This window comes from Mytilus californianus, unplaced genomic scaffold (assembly GCF_021869535.1).
Source record: "Mytilus californianus isolate M0D057914Y unplaced genomic scaffold, xbMytCali1.0.p SCAF_9, whole genome shotgun sequence".
Classification (NCBI taxonomy): Eukaryota; Metazoa; Mollusca; class Bivalvia; order Mytilida; family Mytilidae; genus Mytilus; species Mytilus californianus.
In genome coordinates this window covers 71,051,864-71,070,536 of record NW_026262745.1, presented here as the reverse complement: position 1 = coordinate 71,070,536, position 18,673 = coordinate 71,051,864, and the positions used below count along the sequence as shown (strand labels likewise).

Genomic DNA, 18,673 nt, shown 5'->3' with positions numbered 1-18,673 from the left:
TAAATGTGATGTAAAATCATAAACTAATGTTTATTAATATGAAAATTGTGTGATTGATGAACTTTGTAATTATCAAAAGTTGCATTTTAATTTCTGCTTGAAATAATCTACTGGCAAAGGTTTCATTTGTGCACTTATTTTGCAATATGAATTTGAAGTATTCCATTGACAAATATAAAGATGTGGGGCTTTATTGCAAATGCACACTGTCAAACGATAAGAAAAGTGATTAAAATGTGATGTAAAATCATAAACTAATGTTTATTAATATGAAAATTGTGTGATTGATGAACCTAGTAATTATCAAAAGTTGCATTTTAATTTCTGCTTGAAATAATCTACTGCAACTGCACTTAGAATAATGAGTTATGAATGGGTGTCGTATACTCTTTGGAACATTGAAAATAGAAACAAAATTCTAAAATTGCCCTTGTAGTCCGTTACCCCATCTTCAATGTACCTTCCCTTAACACCATATGTTTTAATAAAACAAGCTGTTATGCATATAGCACTTCAGGTATATCTTTTACAAATGTCATCTGGAGCATTGCACATACCTTTTGGAGGTCCAAAGAGGACCAAATCCATGGCCTGAACTGATATTTTTTGTCTGTGAATTCCATTTTTGATTCCTAACTCTGTCTTCAATGTGTTGGTCCCTTTAGTGATAGCAAGTCTGAAAATATAGTTTTTTTTTCAATTTATTATGTTTATTTGGGTGTTCTAAATATACAATATAGTGTGGATTCATTTATTGTTCGTGGATGACAATTTTGATGGATTGATGAAAATTGTATTTCTGAGGATATTTGATCTCGTAGTTTTGCCAAAGTCTGCATACAGGCCTATGGAAATTTTGTACTTCGTTGATCATTTAAATTTGTGGTTAACCCGTACCCAGAAAATCCACAAAAATTGGTAGTCCACGAATAATAATGAATCCACAGTAGTGGATTGTTAGAATTTGATGATGATGGATGGCTGTTTAATTTATCATGTTAATGTCAAGCGGCAAATTAATATGCATATTCAGGACGAGAACATGTTCATGTAATATGAATATTGATTAACCCTGCTTTGTACTACACTGACACGCTGAGCCAAATTTTTTATGTGTTAGTTCACAAGGTAACAGTTCACAGGAAGACATATTACCTTATCCTGAAACATTATTCTGACTCTAAGCCGACCAGTGTTTGCTCTTACTGCTTAATGCCACATGCTTAGGGGAGAAGCAGCAAATACAAATTTTAAAGTCTTTGGTTTGACTGGCTGGGGTTTGAACCCATGACCTCTAGCACTCGAGGCGAGCAAGCTACCATGAGACCACTGAGGTGTTAGAATTTGGGAAGATTATATAATTTGTGTATTTGTGTAAATTGTGACAGCCCAAAATACATGAAGCAAGCCACACCAAAATCAATGTTTTGATCTTTTAACTTTTTGAAGAATAAAAAAGTGTGAGCAGGTGAAATTTTATTTTTTTTCAAATGAACAACATATGAAAAGTGAGATTAATGAGACCAAAATTTCATAGTAACAAACTTAACCAAAAACTTTAACCTGAGAAAATATGTACTGATTTCACACTATCACATTTCCTTCCTTAGTGAACTGTGAAGTGGTATGTCAAAAGCATAATCTGGCATACAATTTAAAAAAGTTATCCTCACAATTAATGTACATGTGCATATTATGTTTGAAATTTATGTGACAACAGCTTGACAGTAAACTACTTTTACCAATTTTGTCTATTACAAGTTATAACATTTTATCATCAAACTTATCATTAGAATTCAATAAAGAAACATTTATGTTTAGCCCGCCCCACATTCTTTCTATGCCTGTCCCAAGTCAGAAACCTGTAATTCAGTACTTGTTGGTCATGTTGGTTCATGCATGTTTGTCATATTTGTTTTTTGTAAATTGTATTGTTATAAATTAGGTCACTAGTTTTCTTGTTGCATTGTTTCACATTTTCATGCCAGGGCTTTTAATAGTTGATTACGAGGTATGGGTTTTTCTTATTGTTGAATGCCGTACAGTGACCTATAAATGCGTATATCTTCGTCAAATGAACTCTGGTATTTAGTTGTCTTATTGAAATCATTCCATATGACACGACACATTTATTTCTAAGCATTAACATCCCACAGTTCATCAATGCAAAAAAAACAATTTTTTTTCTCTGTCCTAGTATTCAATAAAAAATGTTGTATTGAGAAATGTGCAGCAGTGTACTGGTGTATATTTAAACATTTAGGTCTAACCAAATAACAGAAATCTTAAATCAATACTCTATTAAGCTCTGTATGACAAAATTGTATTTTCAGATCTTTTTAAATATGCAGATTTCTTACCTAGGCATAGAACGTCCATTCACATTATGTGCCCTAAAGGTAGCACTGTACTGTGGTAAATGTACATGTGAATCTAACCAATGGACCACATCATCTACTGTCCAGTTGTATACTGTGAAAAGAATAAGAATAATCAGAACAAGGGATTATTTCATTTACTGTTCAGTTGTATACTGTAAAAATAACAAGAAAAATCAGAGCATTAAATTGCATCATCTACTTTCCAGTTGTATACTGTGAAAAGAATTAGAAAAATCAGAACAATGAATCACATCATCTACTGTCCAGTTGTAAACTGTGAAAAACACACAAAAAATCTGAACAACGGATCACATCATCTACTCTACATCTCTAGTTGTATACTGTGAAAAGAACAAGAAAAATCAGAACAATGGATGATATCATCTACTCTCTAGTTGCATACTGTGAAAGGAATTGTTTCGTATTTTTTATATCAGGCCCTTTATAATCGACTATACAGTATTGGTTTTACTCATTGTTGAAGGATGGACGGTTGCCTATGATTGCTTACATCCACTTTATTTGAACTTTGATGGATAATTGTCTCATTGGCAATCATACTATATATAGCTACATCACCTTATTTTTATATGCAAAATCAGAACAATAGATCACATCATTTACTCTCTAGTTGTAATCTGATAACACAAAACAAAATAATATTAAGAGCATATTACACATCATCTACTTCTACTGTCCAGTTGCATACTGTGAAAGGATCAAGAATAATCAGAATTCGAAGCTGACAAGGAACAAGTGTGCAGAAAGACAATGTTGCCCTATCTGACAAAAAGCAGTGGGAAGGAAGACAATGTAACCATATTCACCCCATATGTACCAAGTGTTAGATAAGTTTTATTGATATTAAAGAAATTTCTTGGTATTCCTAAATGGAAGATTTTATACACACAGAAGAAGTATACTTAACAACAAAATTATTTTCATTTACCTGTGTATAATATGATGCAGGTTTCTTCAAAAGTGATGATTTTCTATAAATTGTTTGAAATTTCACAGTGATATCATACTTTAACTTTGTTTAAACCTGTTTATTTACTTTTGACTTTAATTATTTATCCCTTGTAATTTTTTATTAACTGTGTATTTGCATTCAGGTGTCACAGGTCAAATTTATTCATTCATTGTGTGTTAATTTACGTTTTTTGATTGAGTTAAGCCTTCCAATTGATATTTTATAGTGTGTTTTTCTATGTTGTGATGTTATACTATTGTTTCAGAAAAGGGAAAAGGTTTGGTACTATCAAAACGTTTAATCCCGCTGCAAATGTTTGCACCTGTCCTAAGTCAAGAATCTGATTACAGTAGTTGTCGTCTGTTTATGTAGTTCATACGTGTTTCTCGTTTCTCGTTTTTATATAGATTAGACCGTTGGTTTTTCCGTTTGAATGGTTTTACACTAGTAATTTTTTAGGGCCCTTTATAGCTTGCTGTTCGGTGTGAGCCAATGCTCTGTGTTGAATGCCGTACCTTGACCTATAATGGTTTACTTTTATAAATTGTAACTTGGATGGAGAGTGTCTCATTGGCACTCATACCACATCTTCCTATATCTATTTGGAAATTATACTCTGACTGTGGGCTGTTTGGTTTTCTCTTAATCCCAACTGTCAAAGGCTAAACATAGATTAACAACAATTAGCTATTTTAAAGTCTTTGGGTTTGACTCTAAGTTATAAGCAACCAAAGGCAAATTTATGCCTTAAGGTATTACAGATTATCAAAGGTTATCAATTGCTTGTGAGGAGTGATTCATTGTGAATCAGTGATTCCCTATGACACCCTACAACCATTCCTCTTCAAGTCATAATTTTTATCAATATCAAAAGGCAAACCTAAAAGGAGGTAGAAAGACAGTAGACCAATGTTTGAACATAGCACCCAAAAACAGCCACTTACGGGTTAAATACTGTGGATTCATTTATTTTCGTGGGCACCAATTTTCGTGGATTGAGGAAAACTTCCTTTTTCGTGGATATTTGATTTCGTGGTATAGTCAATTTCTTCATATAAGCCTATATAAAATTTGTAATTCGTTGAACATTTAAATTCGTAGTTCACTGGTACCCACGAAACCCACGAAAATTGGTATCCAACGAATAATAATGAATCCACAGTATATAATACAGGCAATAAAATAAAAAATAAAATATTGTTATAACAAGTCCCTTGATACTTAAGAAGAGATACATGCATTTCATGTATATAAAAACATGCAAATCTAAAGTGAACACTGTTCAAAATATTGAGCTTGGCTAAATAGTAATTATTCTTTAATCAGTTTTTAATCGGATTTGTTTCATTCTTCACCTTGTTTACGATCCCGATGTTCAACATGCACAATACGAGAAAAATGTTAAATCATTCGAAGACCAGTAGAATTATTCTTATCCGTAAAATTTCAAATCAATATTGTTCTACGATGTATTTTATGCATAGAAGCAACAGTTATGAAATATTATATCATTTCATTTCAAGTTCTCAAAATTTGTTACTTTCTTTGGATAAATACGTGAAGTTCAACTCGTGGAAATATTAAATCTAAATTTTTCTAAAAAAAATCGGTAACTAATTGTAATAGTAACTATTACATATTTATTAATCAGTTTGAACAGAATTATATATTTTAGGATCATCAATGAAAGACGTTTAATTTCAAAAAATAGTTATCAGTCAACAAAAATATTCATCTACGCATTACATAAATTGTTCAACATTGACTTCCGTTTTAGTTTCCTATCAAAACAACGCGACAATCATGAATATTTTTGGCAAAAAGATGAGTTTGGGACTCAGGGGATACAACAAACGCGTCCCGGGGACTCAAGGGTTTTAAAAATGATGCGTCCAGCTCAATTTTCATGCATTCAGGACGCGTATACATACGCGTCTTAACGAGAACCCTGATATGAAGAGATATATTTCAAAGTGAATCAAAGGCATTCACTATGAAAAATCACCCCCATGAGTGATTTTTGAGTAAACTGTACATAAATGTTGTATCACCATATTCTCACCATCTGATTTCATCCATGCTTTCCATAAATCATCCACAGAGATCAAGGAATCATTATTATGGAATATAGCCACCCGTTCAGATCCTCCTGTGTACTGTAATTCTTCTTTCAGAAACTGAAAATAAACAGAAAATTTAACAATTTTGAAGACTCCAATTTTCAAATTATACATGCATGTGAGCAATTTTTTTCAACAATTGTTTAGGTGATATACTGGTTGTTCTAAGAAAATGAAAATTAATGCAGTTGAGTAGTATTGTGTCATAATTAAAACTCATTAAAAACAATGAACTGTCACTGGTTTCCAAACCAAAAAGAGACCTCTTAACTGTATATAACAATTATCAATTTCACATAAGTTATATGTTCAAGGGGCATAACTCAAATAAGATTTGATCGTCATGATCGTTATTGGTTTCAAGAACAGTCAAGATATTGTTGATGTATATTTTATCCAAATTGTCAAGAACTGCAAGGGTGAAATTGCTCAAAGGCCAATTTTTTTTAACTTCTTTATATTTTCAAGGGGCATAATTCTTGGAATACAAATTAACAATCAGCATTGGTTTTTAAACTTGATTGAAATATTATTGATTTAAGGTTCAATCAAACAGTTAGCATTGGTTTATGAACTTGAATGAAATATTTTTGATTTAAGGCTCTCATTTATTAATTTTGAATGAAGATCTGTTAAGAGCTAAAAGCGTTTATCATGTAGATCATTCATTTCCAGTCTCTTTGATTTGAGCCACTAGTAATATATATGAAGGAAATTTTCCACATTCTTGAAATACCTTATCATTTAAGGCCAATTGCATAAATTACATATTATACAATGTACTTATCCTAACTCACGTACATGTATATGAAAACAATCTGTTACATATGTAATGTATTGACATGCTATATATATAGATACCATCTGTTCAATAACACCTATATATGATTTCTATTTACATATATAATAATGCATTTATGGATGTATTCAAATAAACATTTACATTTCGTTTGTAATTCATTGTAATATTTTTTTATCCTCTTAATTTTTTAATATTTTCATAATTTCATAATTCATAATTCATAATGGTATTCATTTGTCACAATTTTTGTAAATATTACCTGATTGGTGTTATAAAATTGACAGTTTATTTACATAAAATAAGACTCCTCCGTTTTATGTACACATATTTTTTCATACTCCAACTTATAAATATTTTCATAATTTCATAATTCATAATTCATAATGGTATTCCTTTGTAAATACTACCTGATTGATGTTATAAAATTGACAGCTTATTTACATAAATTAAGACTCCTCCGTTTTATGTACACATGATGACTATATGTGTACATTGTTATGTTATATATGTGATTTAGTAGAGCCCTGGACTGTATCATGTACAATGATTCATTATATATGACTGGGTGCACTGAAAATTTTACAGTGACACTTTAATAAGATATCACACCCTTTTACATGTTTTAATGGATCCAGTATACATGCATTCTTGTATGTTTTTTAATTTTAGTTCATTTATATGTTTTGGAGTTTAGTGTGACGTCCATTTTCACCTAACTAGTACACAATTTTATTTAGGGGCCAGCTGAGGACCACCTCCGGGTGCTGGATTTTCTGGCTGCATTGAAGACCCATTGGTGGCCTTCAACAATGTGAAATACCCATACCATATAGTAAAATTGAGAATGGAAATGGGGAATGTGTCAAAGAGACAACAACCCGACCGAAGAGCAGAAAACAGCTGAAGGCCACCAATGGGTCTTCCACACAGTGAGAAAATCTCACACCCAGAGGCGGGCTTCAGTAGGCCCCTAAACAAAAATGTGTACTACCGGGGGTAGTTCAGTTAAAATGGACGTCATACTAAACTCCAAAACCTATAAATGAACTAAAATTAAAAAACATACAAGACTAACAAATGCCAGAGGCTCCTGACTTAGGACAGGTGCAAAAATGTGGCGGGGTTTAACATTTTTTGTGAAATGATTGCCAATGAGACAATGAGAGCTCAAATGAGTGAATGTAAGCAATCATAAGCAACGTTACAGCCTTCAACAATGAGGAAAAACCCATACCGTATAGTCGTCTATGATTCACTTTATAATTTGACTGGGTGCACTGACAATTTTACAGTGACACTTTTAAATAAGATATCACACCCTTTTAATCATGTTAATGGATACACTATATTATCTTGAAAAGTTGACGATATACAAGTAAGAATTTAAAAATAAGGAGATGTGGTATGATTGCCAATGCAATGACACAACTATCCACCAGAGATCAAATGAGTGGATGTAAGCAACTATAAGCAATGGTACAGCCTTCAACAATGAGAAAAACCCATACCATATAGTCGTCTATAAAAGGCCCAGACATGAAAAATATAACACAATTCAATTGAGAAAACTAACGGTCTAATTTAAAACAAATCAGGAAACCATTTCATATATAAGTTTAATATCATCTCAACAGATCCTAATTATATATATATATAAGTTTTGACACAATTTTATATAATATCTAAAAAAAAAAAGGAGATGTGAAGGGTTACTAATAAACAGAGGTCCAAAGGTCTTTGACCTTTTTATTCCAAAGTTGGACATCTATCTTTTGAAATTTAAAAGTCTTGGTCCCTCCACTCCCGAGAGTTACACCTGACCTTTCACTTTCCAAAGTGGACTTGTAATTTGTAAATCCTAAAACTAAAAGTCCTGGACCTTTTACTTTACCTCTAAAATCAATTTAGCAGTGGCTTATCCAGGGGGAGGGGCGCGGGGTTCCAAGCTTTTTGTTTGTTTGTTCGACAACTAATGCTTTTGTTTGGGGAAATATGATTGGAATCTCCCCCCCTTTTCATATGACTTGCACATGTGTTGGAACTCCCTTTTTAAAAATGGCTGGATCCATGCCCGATTTGAATCATCTGATCATGCTGATATAGGGCTTTAAAGAAGAAAAAAATAAAAATTTCAGTAAGCATAAAATTATGGATTTTTATCAGGCTCAATTATCACTGAACTTTCTTAAAATATCAGTTTATTTTATTGAGCCCAAATGTCATTAATCATGTTAATGTTGAATGTATGTCATTAAACTGTCTTAAACCACCTAGCCTGTACTACACCTTCATTAAAAGTTTGTCATTCACAACTTTCCAGCGTGGGCAGCCCACTCCATAAATTTGAAAATCCAAAATTGAATACAAATGTTGAAGAGCTGATAAAACCAACACAGACCAAAAGAATTGCTAAACCCTGACAAAAATGCTTCACACATTATAGCATCCTCAGAATGAAGCTAGATTCCAAATTTCAGAAAGGCCTGATTTGTAGCTTTTGAGAAAAATGCAATAAAAATTTCATACATGGCCATTATGACACATGTACAATGTATGAGTAAGAATATAAAAGTATTAATTTTAAATAGAAAGTTGTTGATGATGATAGATGATGGGTGGCTCCTTATTGTCCAGCGGCAAATTAATATGAATACTCAGGACAAGAACATGTTAATATAATATGAAATATAGCCCTGCTTTGTACTAGACCAACATGCCGAGCCGGATTTTTAACGTGCTAGTTCACAAGGTAACAGTCCGCAGGAAGACATGTCACCTAGCTTACCCAGACACACTATTCTGACTCCGAGCTAACCAGTCTTTGCTCTTACTCCTTAATGTAGCGTGCTTAGCAAAGAAGCAGCAAATACCAATATTAAAGTCTTTGGTTTGACCAGCACAGGGTTCGATCCCACGACCTCCCACAATTGAGGTGAACACACTACCACGAGACCTCTGAGGCGGTAGAAAGTTGTTGAGAGATGAGTCTAAAACTGAATCACACTATATACATGATATAGCGTGCTCACATGAAGCTTGATGTTAAATTTCATGAAGCTCTGATCTACAGTATCTTAGAAAAAAAGTGTCAAACATTTAAGGGTAGGAAGGACTAATGTAAAGTTGCTTTCAAGTTATTTGAAAAAATAAAATGATTGAAATATCTTATATTATTATGAAAAAAATAAAATCACAAAAATACTGAACTCCGAGGAAAATTCAAAAAGGAAAGTCCCCAATCAAATGGCAAAATCAAAAAAACAAACACATCAAACGAATGGATAACAACTGTCATATTCCTGACTTGGTACAGGCATTTTCTTATGTAGAAAATGGTGGATTGAACCTGGTTTTATAGTTAGCTAAACCTCTCTCTTGTATGACAGTCGCATCAAATTCCATTATATTGACAACGATGCGTGAACAAAACAAACAGACACAATAGGTAAAAATGTCAAAAATAGGGGTACAGCAGTCAACATTGTGTTATCATCTTAATCACTATAAAAACAAACAAATGTAACGAAGAAGCACAAAAAGGCATACATCAAATTTAACATCCTCATTTTGCTTAAATTATACAATTTATTTATCTATGTAAAATCCACCCATAAAGGATGGAAGGTTTTAAGTACTGGCGTAAAATCGCGCATTTGAAATTTGCACAGGTAGACATAAAATAATTTTGTCGTATGACAGCTTAAGGATACATAAATACAGAGTCATGTAAAATGGATATAACAAAAAACAGACTTAACAGTAAGAGATGTTAATAAATAAAATAAAATAATTGTGTGGTACAAAGTATGACGATATACATAAGTACAGAGTCACGTCAAATGTGAATCACAAAAAACAGACTCAACAGTAAACATGTAAAAGTAATATTAATAAATAAAATAATTTTGTCGTTCAAAGTATGACGGGATACATAAGCACAGAGTCACGTCAAATGTATATCTCAAAAAACAGACTTAACAGTAAAAGTAATATTAATAAAGATAAATAAAAGAATACTATAACACATTATTAAGATGATAAACAATGTCAGTACGCAAAATCTATACTTCAAGACCATCGTGTATTATTTGTGAAGTTGATACGGAATATTTATCAACAAGTTCACATTATACTCTTTTAAAATGTAATATTTTTAAATATCTTGCGGAAACAGGGACAACAAATGAGATTATGAAAAGGAATTACTACAAAAAAAAACCTGATTATGGACAACCAAATCTGAATGACATGTACTTAGGTTTGATTCTACTTCTAATGATACATGTATGTATACTGTAAATTCAGAAATTATTGTGTGAATTTATTAATTGCGATTTCTAAAGAATGGACAAAAATGAGAGATAAATCATTGTGATTTCATGAAAACCTGCAGCCAGATAAATATTGTCATGTATGTAATAAAGATGAATATCAGAATGAACAAGTAATTATTTGAATCTGGAATAATTTTGAATTCTGGAAAATTGATTAGAAATGTATGATGAAAACTAACCCAATATAGGAGGGTTAGCCATGCATGCATGGCTAAGGGGGTTAGTATAATTAGTTCAGACTGAAATATCAGTGAAAGTAAAATTAACCGTAGCCATGCGCGCATGATATGGGTAACCTTATTTTGTTGGGTTATTTTTCATCATACATTTCTTATTAATTATTCCAGATACAAATAATTGTTAACATGGTTAATGTGATTTTTTAGTATTCATGGTATTGCGATACTCAACTCAGATTATCATGATTATTGCATTGGCATTAATCAAAACCTTGCAATAATTTCTGAATTTACAGTATATGAAACTGTTATAAATTGAGAGCATAATTAGTGTGTGATAATAAAGCTCAGATGTTTTTGCCATGGATTTTATGGTCAATTTCTTCCACCAAACATTGATCAATTATTCAATATATTCACCTGGCCTCCCTTAATTCCCACACATCTTGATAACACCACAATATATATGTACTTAATTCCTGATAAGATTTATATTCAATATTTATTACTTTTACAACTTTATATATTCATATACCTATTAAGATTAATGCATGTAAATGAAATTTACACCTCGTTAAATTATTTCTTGATTAATGCATGATTAGCATTCAATAATAAACAATTTGAAATAGATTTGACAAATTAGATTTGAATTGGGTGCATGATGTTTTAAAAGGTAACATTTTTCCATCATTCTGTAAAGATGTTACAAGTCAATGATTTGAAGGGATTTAAAACTCTTACATTGTGTAAAATGTGAACCCGAGATTTTCAAGTGGGATTGTAAAATATAGATTTACATGTATACATATAACTTCAATTTTTCAGCAAACATTTCATACAACATTGTGTACAAGATAAACTAAACCAATACTTCCCTTATATATATATGTTATATATGATTGTCTGCAGCAGACGAAATTCAGAAAAATGTGTGTTTGAAATCATTTGTTTGAAATCTTTTGAGTCTATTGACAAAATTATAAACTTCCCCTTTGCTTTCCTGTTAATTCACATTGCTGTCTTGGTCATCGTCTATCATATGCTGTTATTAGTTGAAGGCTCTACCCCCCCCCCCCCCCCCTTTCCCAGTTTTCAGTCTTTTGACACAATTATAACCTACCCCTTTGCTTTCCTGTTGGTTCACATTGCCATCTTGGTCATCGTCTATCATATGGTGCAATTCATTAATGGCTTCCAAACTCAGTTTATCTGTACTACATGTTGGATCTTTCTCATCACATTCTGAAAAAGAAAATTATATGTCAACATTTTTTTTTCCTTCTTAAACAGAATCAGAGAAAATTTATTTTTAACAGGAAATATGAGAAAGAAATTGTTGGAATAGCTTACAGAAATTTTTACTACCTACAAAAAATTCCCTCATGAATTTGAAGCCTATCACGCTATCTGTATTTAGCTATAGTGGTGTTATATGCAACATTCTAAATTTAGATTCAATTTATACATTGTAGCTAGAGGTGTTAAACATGGTTTAATGCAACAAGCAAGCATCATTCTGCACCAAAAATCATTAATAGTTGTATAATTATAATATTGTGGCTATTTTATTTTCGTGAGAACAAATTTTCGTGGATTGAGGAAAACAACTGTTTTCTATCCATGGATACTTGATTTCCTGGTTTCAGGAGGAATTATCAAGGTGGAATTTAAAAATGCATGGTCAGTTGGGTGACACAGAGGACAGCTAGGCTAGCTACAAAGTGGACACTATAAAACTGAACAACACACATTCACCAAAACAGACAGATCAATCTTTTCAACCAATAAAATATGTCTAATTTTACAATTTTTATTTGTATTTTGTCAAAGAAAACTATTTAATCAAAAACATTACACAGTTAGAAGATATAAAATGTATAAAACAAATTTAATACGTGTGAAAGAACATAAAAGAACATAATCACATCTTTTTTGACTGATGTATTATCTAAATACATGTAATATACATGTATGATGTAAGATACATATTTATTGGCACATTGTATACAAAACATTAAAATTTTGGTTTGTTACATTTTGAACTTAGTAGTCATTGAAATATATTCCATTTTAACATGTTTAACTTTTTTCTTGATATAAATATATGAAATTGACATTTGTGAATCTACAACTGAAATTTTCCATTTGACATAATAAATATGAAATTGACGACCTTGAATCAATGTACAACAAGGTAAAATATCAGTAATATATTACAACTGTATCAATTTCAATCTATATCTATTTTACCTATGTACAAGTACATTATAAGACCTAGGGCAATCAATTCTGATTCTTATTGGGATAATAAATCATTTTTTAATCAGCAGTTGTTAAACAGGACTTGATTTTCAGTTTTCACCTTTTTTCTCAACCCTGACGGCCCAGACAAGTAAATATTTATCCAGGCTAGTGGTTATTATTGTCAGACATGTATTGCTTTATAGAAAGAGCTGCTTAATTTGGCTACATTTAGTTTGTCAAAAAATGTTTAAAGAGAATATATACAGCTTCACATTTCACAAGATGCATATTAAGTGGCAAATTAGAACTTGACATTTACGACCTTTGTCTATATTGATGAAGAACATATGTTGACCTCTAAATGTAGTTGATGAAAGAGGGGAAGAGTGGAAAAGGCAGACTATAAATCAGAAAGTACAAAAATCATTTAAAATTCACTTTCAAGTAATGTGGAAAGAAAAAAAATTTCTGATCTGGAAAATAAATGTAAACATGGTAAAATTGCTCCCTTCACGTTCATGATATATAAAGTATCAAAATACATATTCAATGTATTCTCTTGTGGATATGTAATGCATGTTATAAATCAATTACCTTTTAAATTAAATATTGGTACTCTTTGGTACACAGTCTTGATAAGATATAACAACACGAACAAGGGGTACCAAAGTATTCATTTCTCATATCTTTTTTGATACAATGTAGATAGTATTTCAGAAGTTAAATTAAAGTTACTTAATTAATCAGTGTAAAGGAGTGGCATGTCGTCATTGAATTCTTATATACATGTACATGTAGTTGTTCAAGAAGACAAAAATCATACGAGTAAGGTAGACTGCACTTAAAAAAAGGGTCGATTGGTCAAACGTTGGGTTTATAGCAAAACTACATGCTTTTCAAGGCCTTATTTCATTAAAGAAAACCAAAAATATATATATAATTTTGGGCCATTTACAAGAAAAATGCTTGCAAGTTTTTAGTTTAATCCAGTAATGACATGAATGATGCTCAAATGTATATAAGCTCTGTTCATCTTGACATGTTACAGTTATGTTAACAGTTTTTATACAAAACTACTTGGTGTAGGTTAGAAAGGGGAGAATTAGTTCAATATGCATAGGCCAAAAGGAAAAATACTTGTGTTTAGGTTTTCACTGAACATGCTTAATAAACTTTCCCTACTATACATGTATAGGTCTAACCAAGACTTTTTCCAGAACTTTAAAAATTGGTTCTGAAATTGGTACTAAAAATGGTATAAAGGCAACAATAGAATCACACCAGGTTTATGGTGGGGTTTGTGTTGCACAGACTTTTAATGTTGCATTGTAGACTTTTGTTTGTCCTTTTTGGTTTTTTGTTATTATTTTGTCAGCCTCTCTTTGACTTATGTCTTTTCATTCTACCTTTGTTATCGTCTGCCTCTTGTTTTTTAATCTAGGTCCAAAAAAATTCTACCTAAGCTACTGTCACTACATGTAAAATTGAGAATGGAAACAGGGAATGTGTCAAAGAGACAACAACCCAAGCAAAGATCTAGAGTAGAAAACAGCCCAAGGCCACCAATGGGTCTTCAACACAGCGAGAAAATCCTGCACCCAGAGGCGGGCTTCAGCTGGCCCCTAAACAAAAATGTGTTCTAGTTCAGAGAAAATGGACTGCCATAGCTACTAAACTCCGAAACATATAAATGAACCAAAATTAAAAAAACATACAAAGGCCAGAGGTTCCTGACTTGGGACAGGCGTAAAAATGTGGCGGGGTTAACCATGTTTTACTCTTTAAATGCCTAATGACAGATATTTTTGTTTAGTTAATATATTTTTTGTAATAGTGCATTCATGAATATTTAAACCAATCAACTTTTTTCAGTGCAGTTGTTCCCCAGGCATTGAAAAATCAACTGGACATTTGGTCCAGAAACCATTCTTCTTACATTTGTAACTGGATCAGACTCTCCTAATAACAGGACATTTACACATAAAATGTTACTGGTCATTTGGTCAGTAATTCAAATGACTTTAACTGGACCAAACCATGTCTGGCGACATTGGGAATGACTGTCAGTGAAAAAGAAAAAACAAAATTAAAATTTGAAAATCATATAATCATGATAATGTCCGTACAATTCAGGAACCTATATACTCCTTAAATATAAAAGTCTAACTCAGGGGAAAAAATTAGCAGGGGCCTCACTCAGAAAGCTTAGGTTAATGAATTTTGGACTAGGCCATTGTGCTTCCATGCAAACATGTAAAAATGTTAACTTGTCATATTAAATGTATGGCATATTTGTTCACTAGATGGAAAATGTGTTTCCTTCCCCTCCCCCTTACCCCGTATTCTTTTATGTTTGGCCTTAACATTGTGTACAAGTACTCACGGATAATGAAAACAGATAAACGATGCACGCCATTATCACCATTCTGTAGCTTCTTGACAAGTTGATAAAGTATTTGCAAATTAGTGATGATGCTGATTATCATCCAAAGAACATAAGCATATGTTGATGAAATATACATGTATAATACTTTTCATTGTCTATTTCACACGTCATCAATTACATGTACTTAATTTGTTCAAATTATTTGAAAGATAATGACTGAAAAATGATGATGATTTCACTGGTATTACAATAAACTGTAAAATCATGTTGTTCAACATGTTCAAGCTTCCCACACTTGTAAAAATTAACACCTTTCATCATGTTCATAAACACCGCGTACAAATATAGGACTTAAAAGTAAAACAGCTGCTAAGCGAACTACATGTAGTGGTACATTGTCCTTTAAGAAAAGCTAACAAAATTATATTTAGAGACCCTGTTCCCTATATCATGTATATGTATTTTCTTGTAACAGAGTTGTCACTACAGAGTTTTGAAGGCGAGTACTATGTCATCATTTTTGGCCATGGCGAGTTCAACAGTGCAAACATGAACCTTTATTGCTATATAATTTATCCTTTCAGTCTTCATGATAAAATAAAGCAAGGAAATAACATTAGGTTTAGATTAATCTTTAAACTTTTGTCTTAAAATGTTGATATACTTGTACGGGTATATGCTCAGTTGATACAACATTTTGCAAACTTAATACATCTTTGGACTTACCAGTTTTGAAAATGATGAGTCCAGACAGGTATTCATGAATTCCAGACTCATGAACTTGCCTTAGTGAGAACCCTGATGTAACACCATGCAATTAAAGATTTAATAAACTGCTTCGCTGAGTGCAGCTGGATACGCCCGCAGAGGTCCAACCCTGAACAGTTGGGGCAAAAATGGACACAATATTCAAGCTTGATACAGGTCTGAATTTGGATTGTAATTAAATATTTGACATATTATAGGTTTCTGAATAAATGTAGTCAAAGAACTTGAAATTGGTTATATGAATTGAATTTATATTCAATTAAAGATTTCTTGCTGTTGTGCAATACACTGTGCTGTTGCGCAATACTTAGTAAATCTGTTGTCAGACTATAAACAAATAAAGTTCAATTTCTTCTCAATGTCATATTTGAAATTAATGAAAATAAATAGGGAGATTACATCAATAGCTATAAATAATTCACCAAAGTTTCATGAGAACTGCTGAAAGCATTTTTGAGTTATTGTCCAAAAACTGGAAAATCCCCCCTTTTTTAATGAATAAAACCCCATAACTCAGAAATGTAAAATCTAAAATTTATAAAATTCTAAAGGGAGCTTACATCAACAGATATAAACAATTCACCAAAGTTTCATGAGAACTGCTGAAAGCATTTTAAATTATTGACGGAAAACTGGAAAATCACCCTTTTTTTATGAATAAAACCCTGTAACTCGGAAACGTAAAATCTAAAATTTATAAAAATCCAAAGGGAGCTCATGTCAATAGATATAAACAATTCATCAAAATTTCTTGCAAGTTGGTGAAATCATTCTTGAGTTATTGTCGGAAAACTGGAAAATCCCCCCTTTTTTAATGAATAAAACCCCAAAACTCAGAAACGGTAAATCTGAAATTTATAAAAAACGAAAGGGAGCTCACGTCAATAGATATTAACAATTCACCAAAGTTTCATGCATATTGGTTAAAGCTTTTTTGAGATAATGTCCGACATGTTGACGACGGACGGACGGACGGACAGACGGACGGACGGACGGACGGACAGACGGTCAACGGTATACCATAATACGTCCCGTAAACGGGCGTATAAAAATGCATAATTTTCATTCCTAATTTTTTTTTTACAGCAATGATACATTTGTACATGTACATTGTATACATGTACATGATACATATCACATGGGTTGTTCAAGGCTTTTGCCAAGTGTTTTTTGCAGGATTGGAGATTCATTATGGAGGTGTGATTTCACCTCAAGATTAACTAACATTGTTATTTCACACCCACATTCTAATATTTATAATAATTATATGTATTGATTAAACAACAATAACCATCATGACCCTGTGATAACACTGTCATGACTGTCTTGCATTAAGTCTGATATTTTTGGGATGAACATCAATTCTCTAAAATACAATTTAAAGCCAAACTAACATTATAAAAATAAGGAGATGTGGTATAATGCCAATGAGACAACTATCCACCAAAGTTAAAAAATGAAGTGGATGTAAGCAATCAAACCTGGGGTAATTAATAATGTAATTGTAATCAGCTGTAACTAATTACAAATTTGAAAGTAATTCAATGCAATGTGTAATTCAGCATATTTTCAATTACATGTAATTGAAAGTAATTAATGACATTGCCTTTTTGCAATGTGATTATGAATAACATTTCAATTACTTTCAATTAAATTTAGATATTTGCTGGAAAATTTTAAACATTTTTGGCTTTTCTGATTCACTCAAACATCATGCACTTGTAAATTGTATTTTCCCTACATTTAGTTTATTTAATTGGTATTTTGTTTTTTTTTATACTTTATAAACATTTGAATGTGTTGAAAAAAATATGATTCCCAAATACTTTATTTATAATCATTATCATGATTATAGCATGTAATCATTTTAATTTGTATTTAATCAATTAAATAATTTTTCACATGCATACTTAAAAAATCTTAAAATTAAAAACAATACCAATTTATTGACATGATTGACATGTAATTTGTAAATATGCTGTTCTAACAACTAATAATAATCTTAGCCTCAGGATATTTCCTTTCACTTAACTAATTTTAAAGTACAAATCTATATCCCTTGATTAAAATGCCATGGGCAGTTTTCATTTCAAACCATCATATATTTATGTTAAAATCTGTTCAGATGGATATTATCTAAACACTTTCTTCAAACAAAATTTTAATAAAGCAGTCACAACATACAAGAATGGAGTCCAATATACATGACAATTTTGACTTTACAAAAGACAAGTTTGAAAATTTAGTAAAAGCTCTTTTGTAATAAATAGAAGCTTAAAAGTTACTTTAAATTTTGTAACTCACATGAGGTAAATAAGAAACCTTTTAAAAAATCAAAAAAAATTTGAAGTAGACTTAAATATTTTAAGAAAAAGTTTATTAAGAATAAAAAATATTTCATTTGTATCTATATATATCTATATCTTTACAATTTTTTTTCTCCATAAAAATAAGAAAAATCTAATGATTATTAAATGTAGCAA

General features: G+C 31.4%; 1 protein-coding gene across 3 annotated transcripts in view; it reads right to left on the bottom strand.

Moving 5' to 3' along the window:
• The window catches only part of LOC127715045 (stromal interaction molecule 1-like), a 50,293-nt gene that overhangs the window by 26,667 nt on the left and 4,953 nt on the right, over positions 1 to 18,673 (bottom strand). For all 3 annotated transcript variants that reach the window (XM_052221062.1, XM_052221063.1, XM_052221064.1), the window contains exons 2-5: positions 11,913 to 12,034; positions 5,417 to 5,531; positions 2,361 to 2,472; positions 558 to 676 (exon numbers count right to left, since the gene is read on the bottom strand). In XM_052221062.1, coding sequence (XP_052077022.1) covers positions 558 to 676; positions 2,361 to 2,472; positions 5,417 to 5,531; positions 11,913 to 12,034 — 468 coding nt within the window. The remainder of the gene's footprint in view (positions 1 to 557; positions 677 to 2,360; positions 2,473 to 5,416; positions 5,532 to 11,912; positions 12,035 to 18,673) is intronic.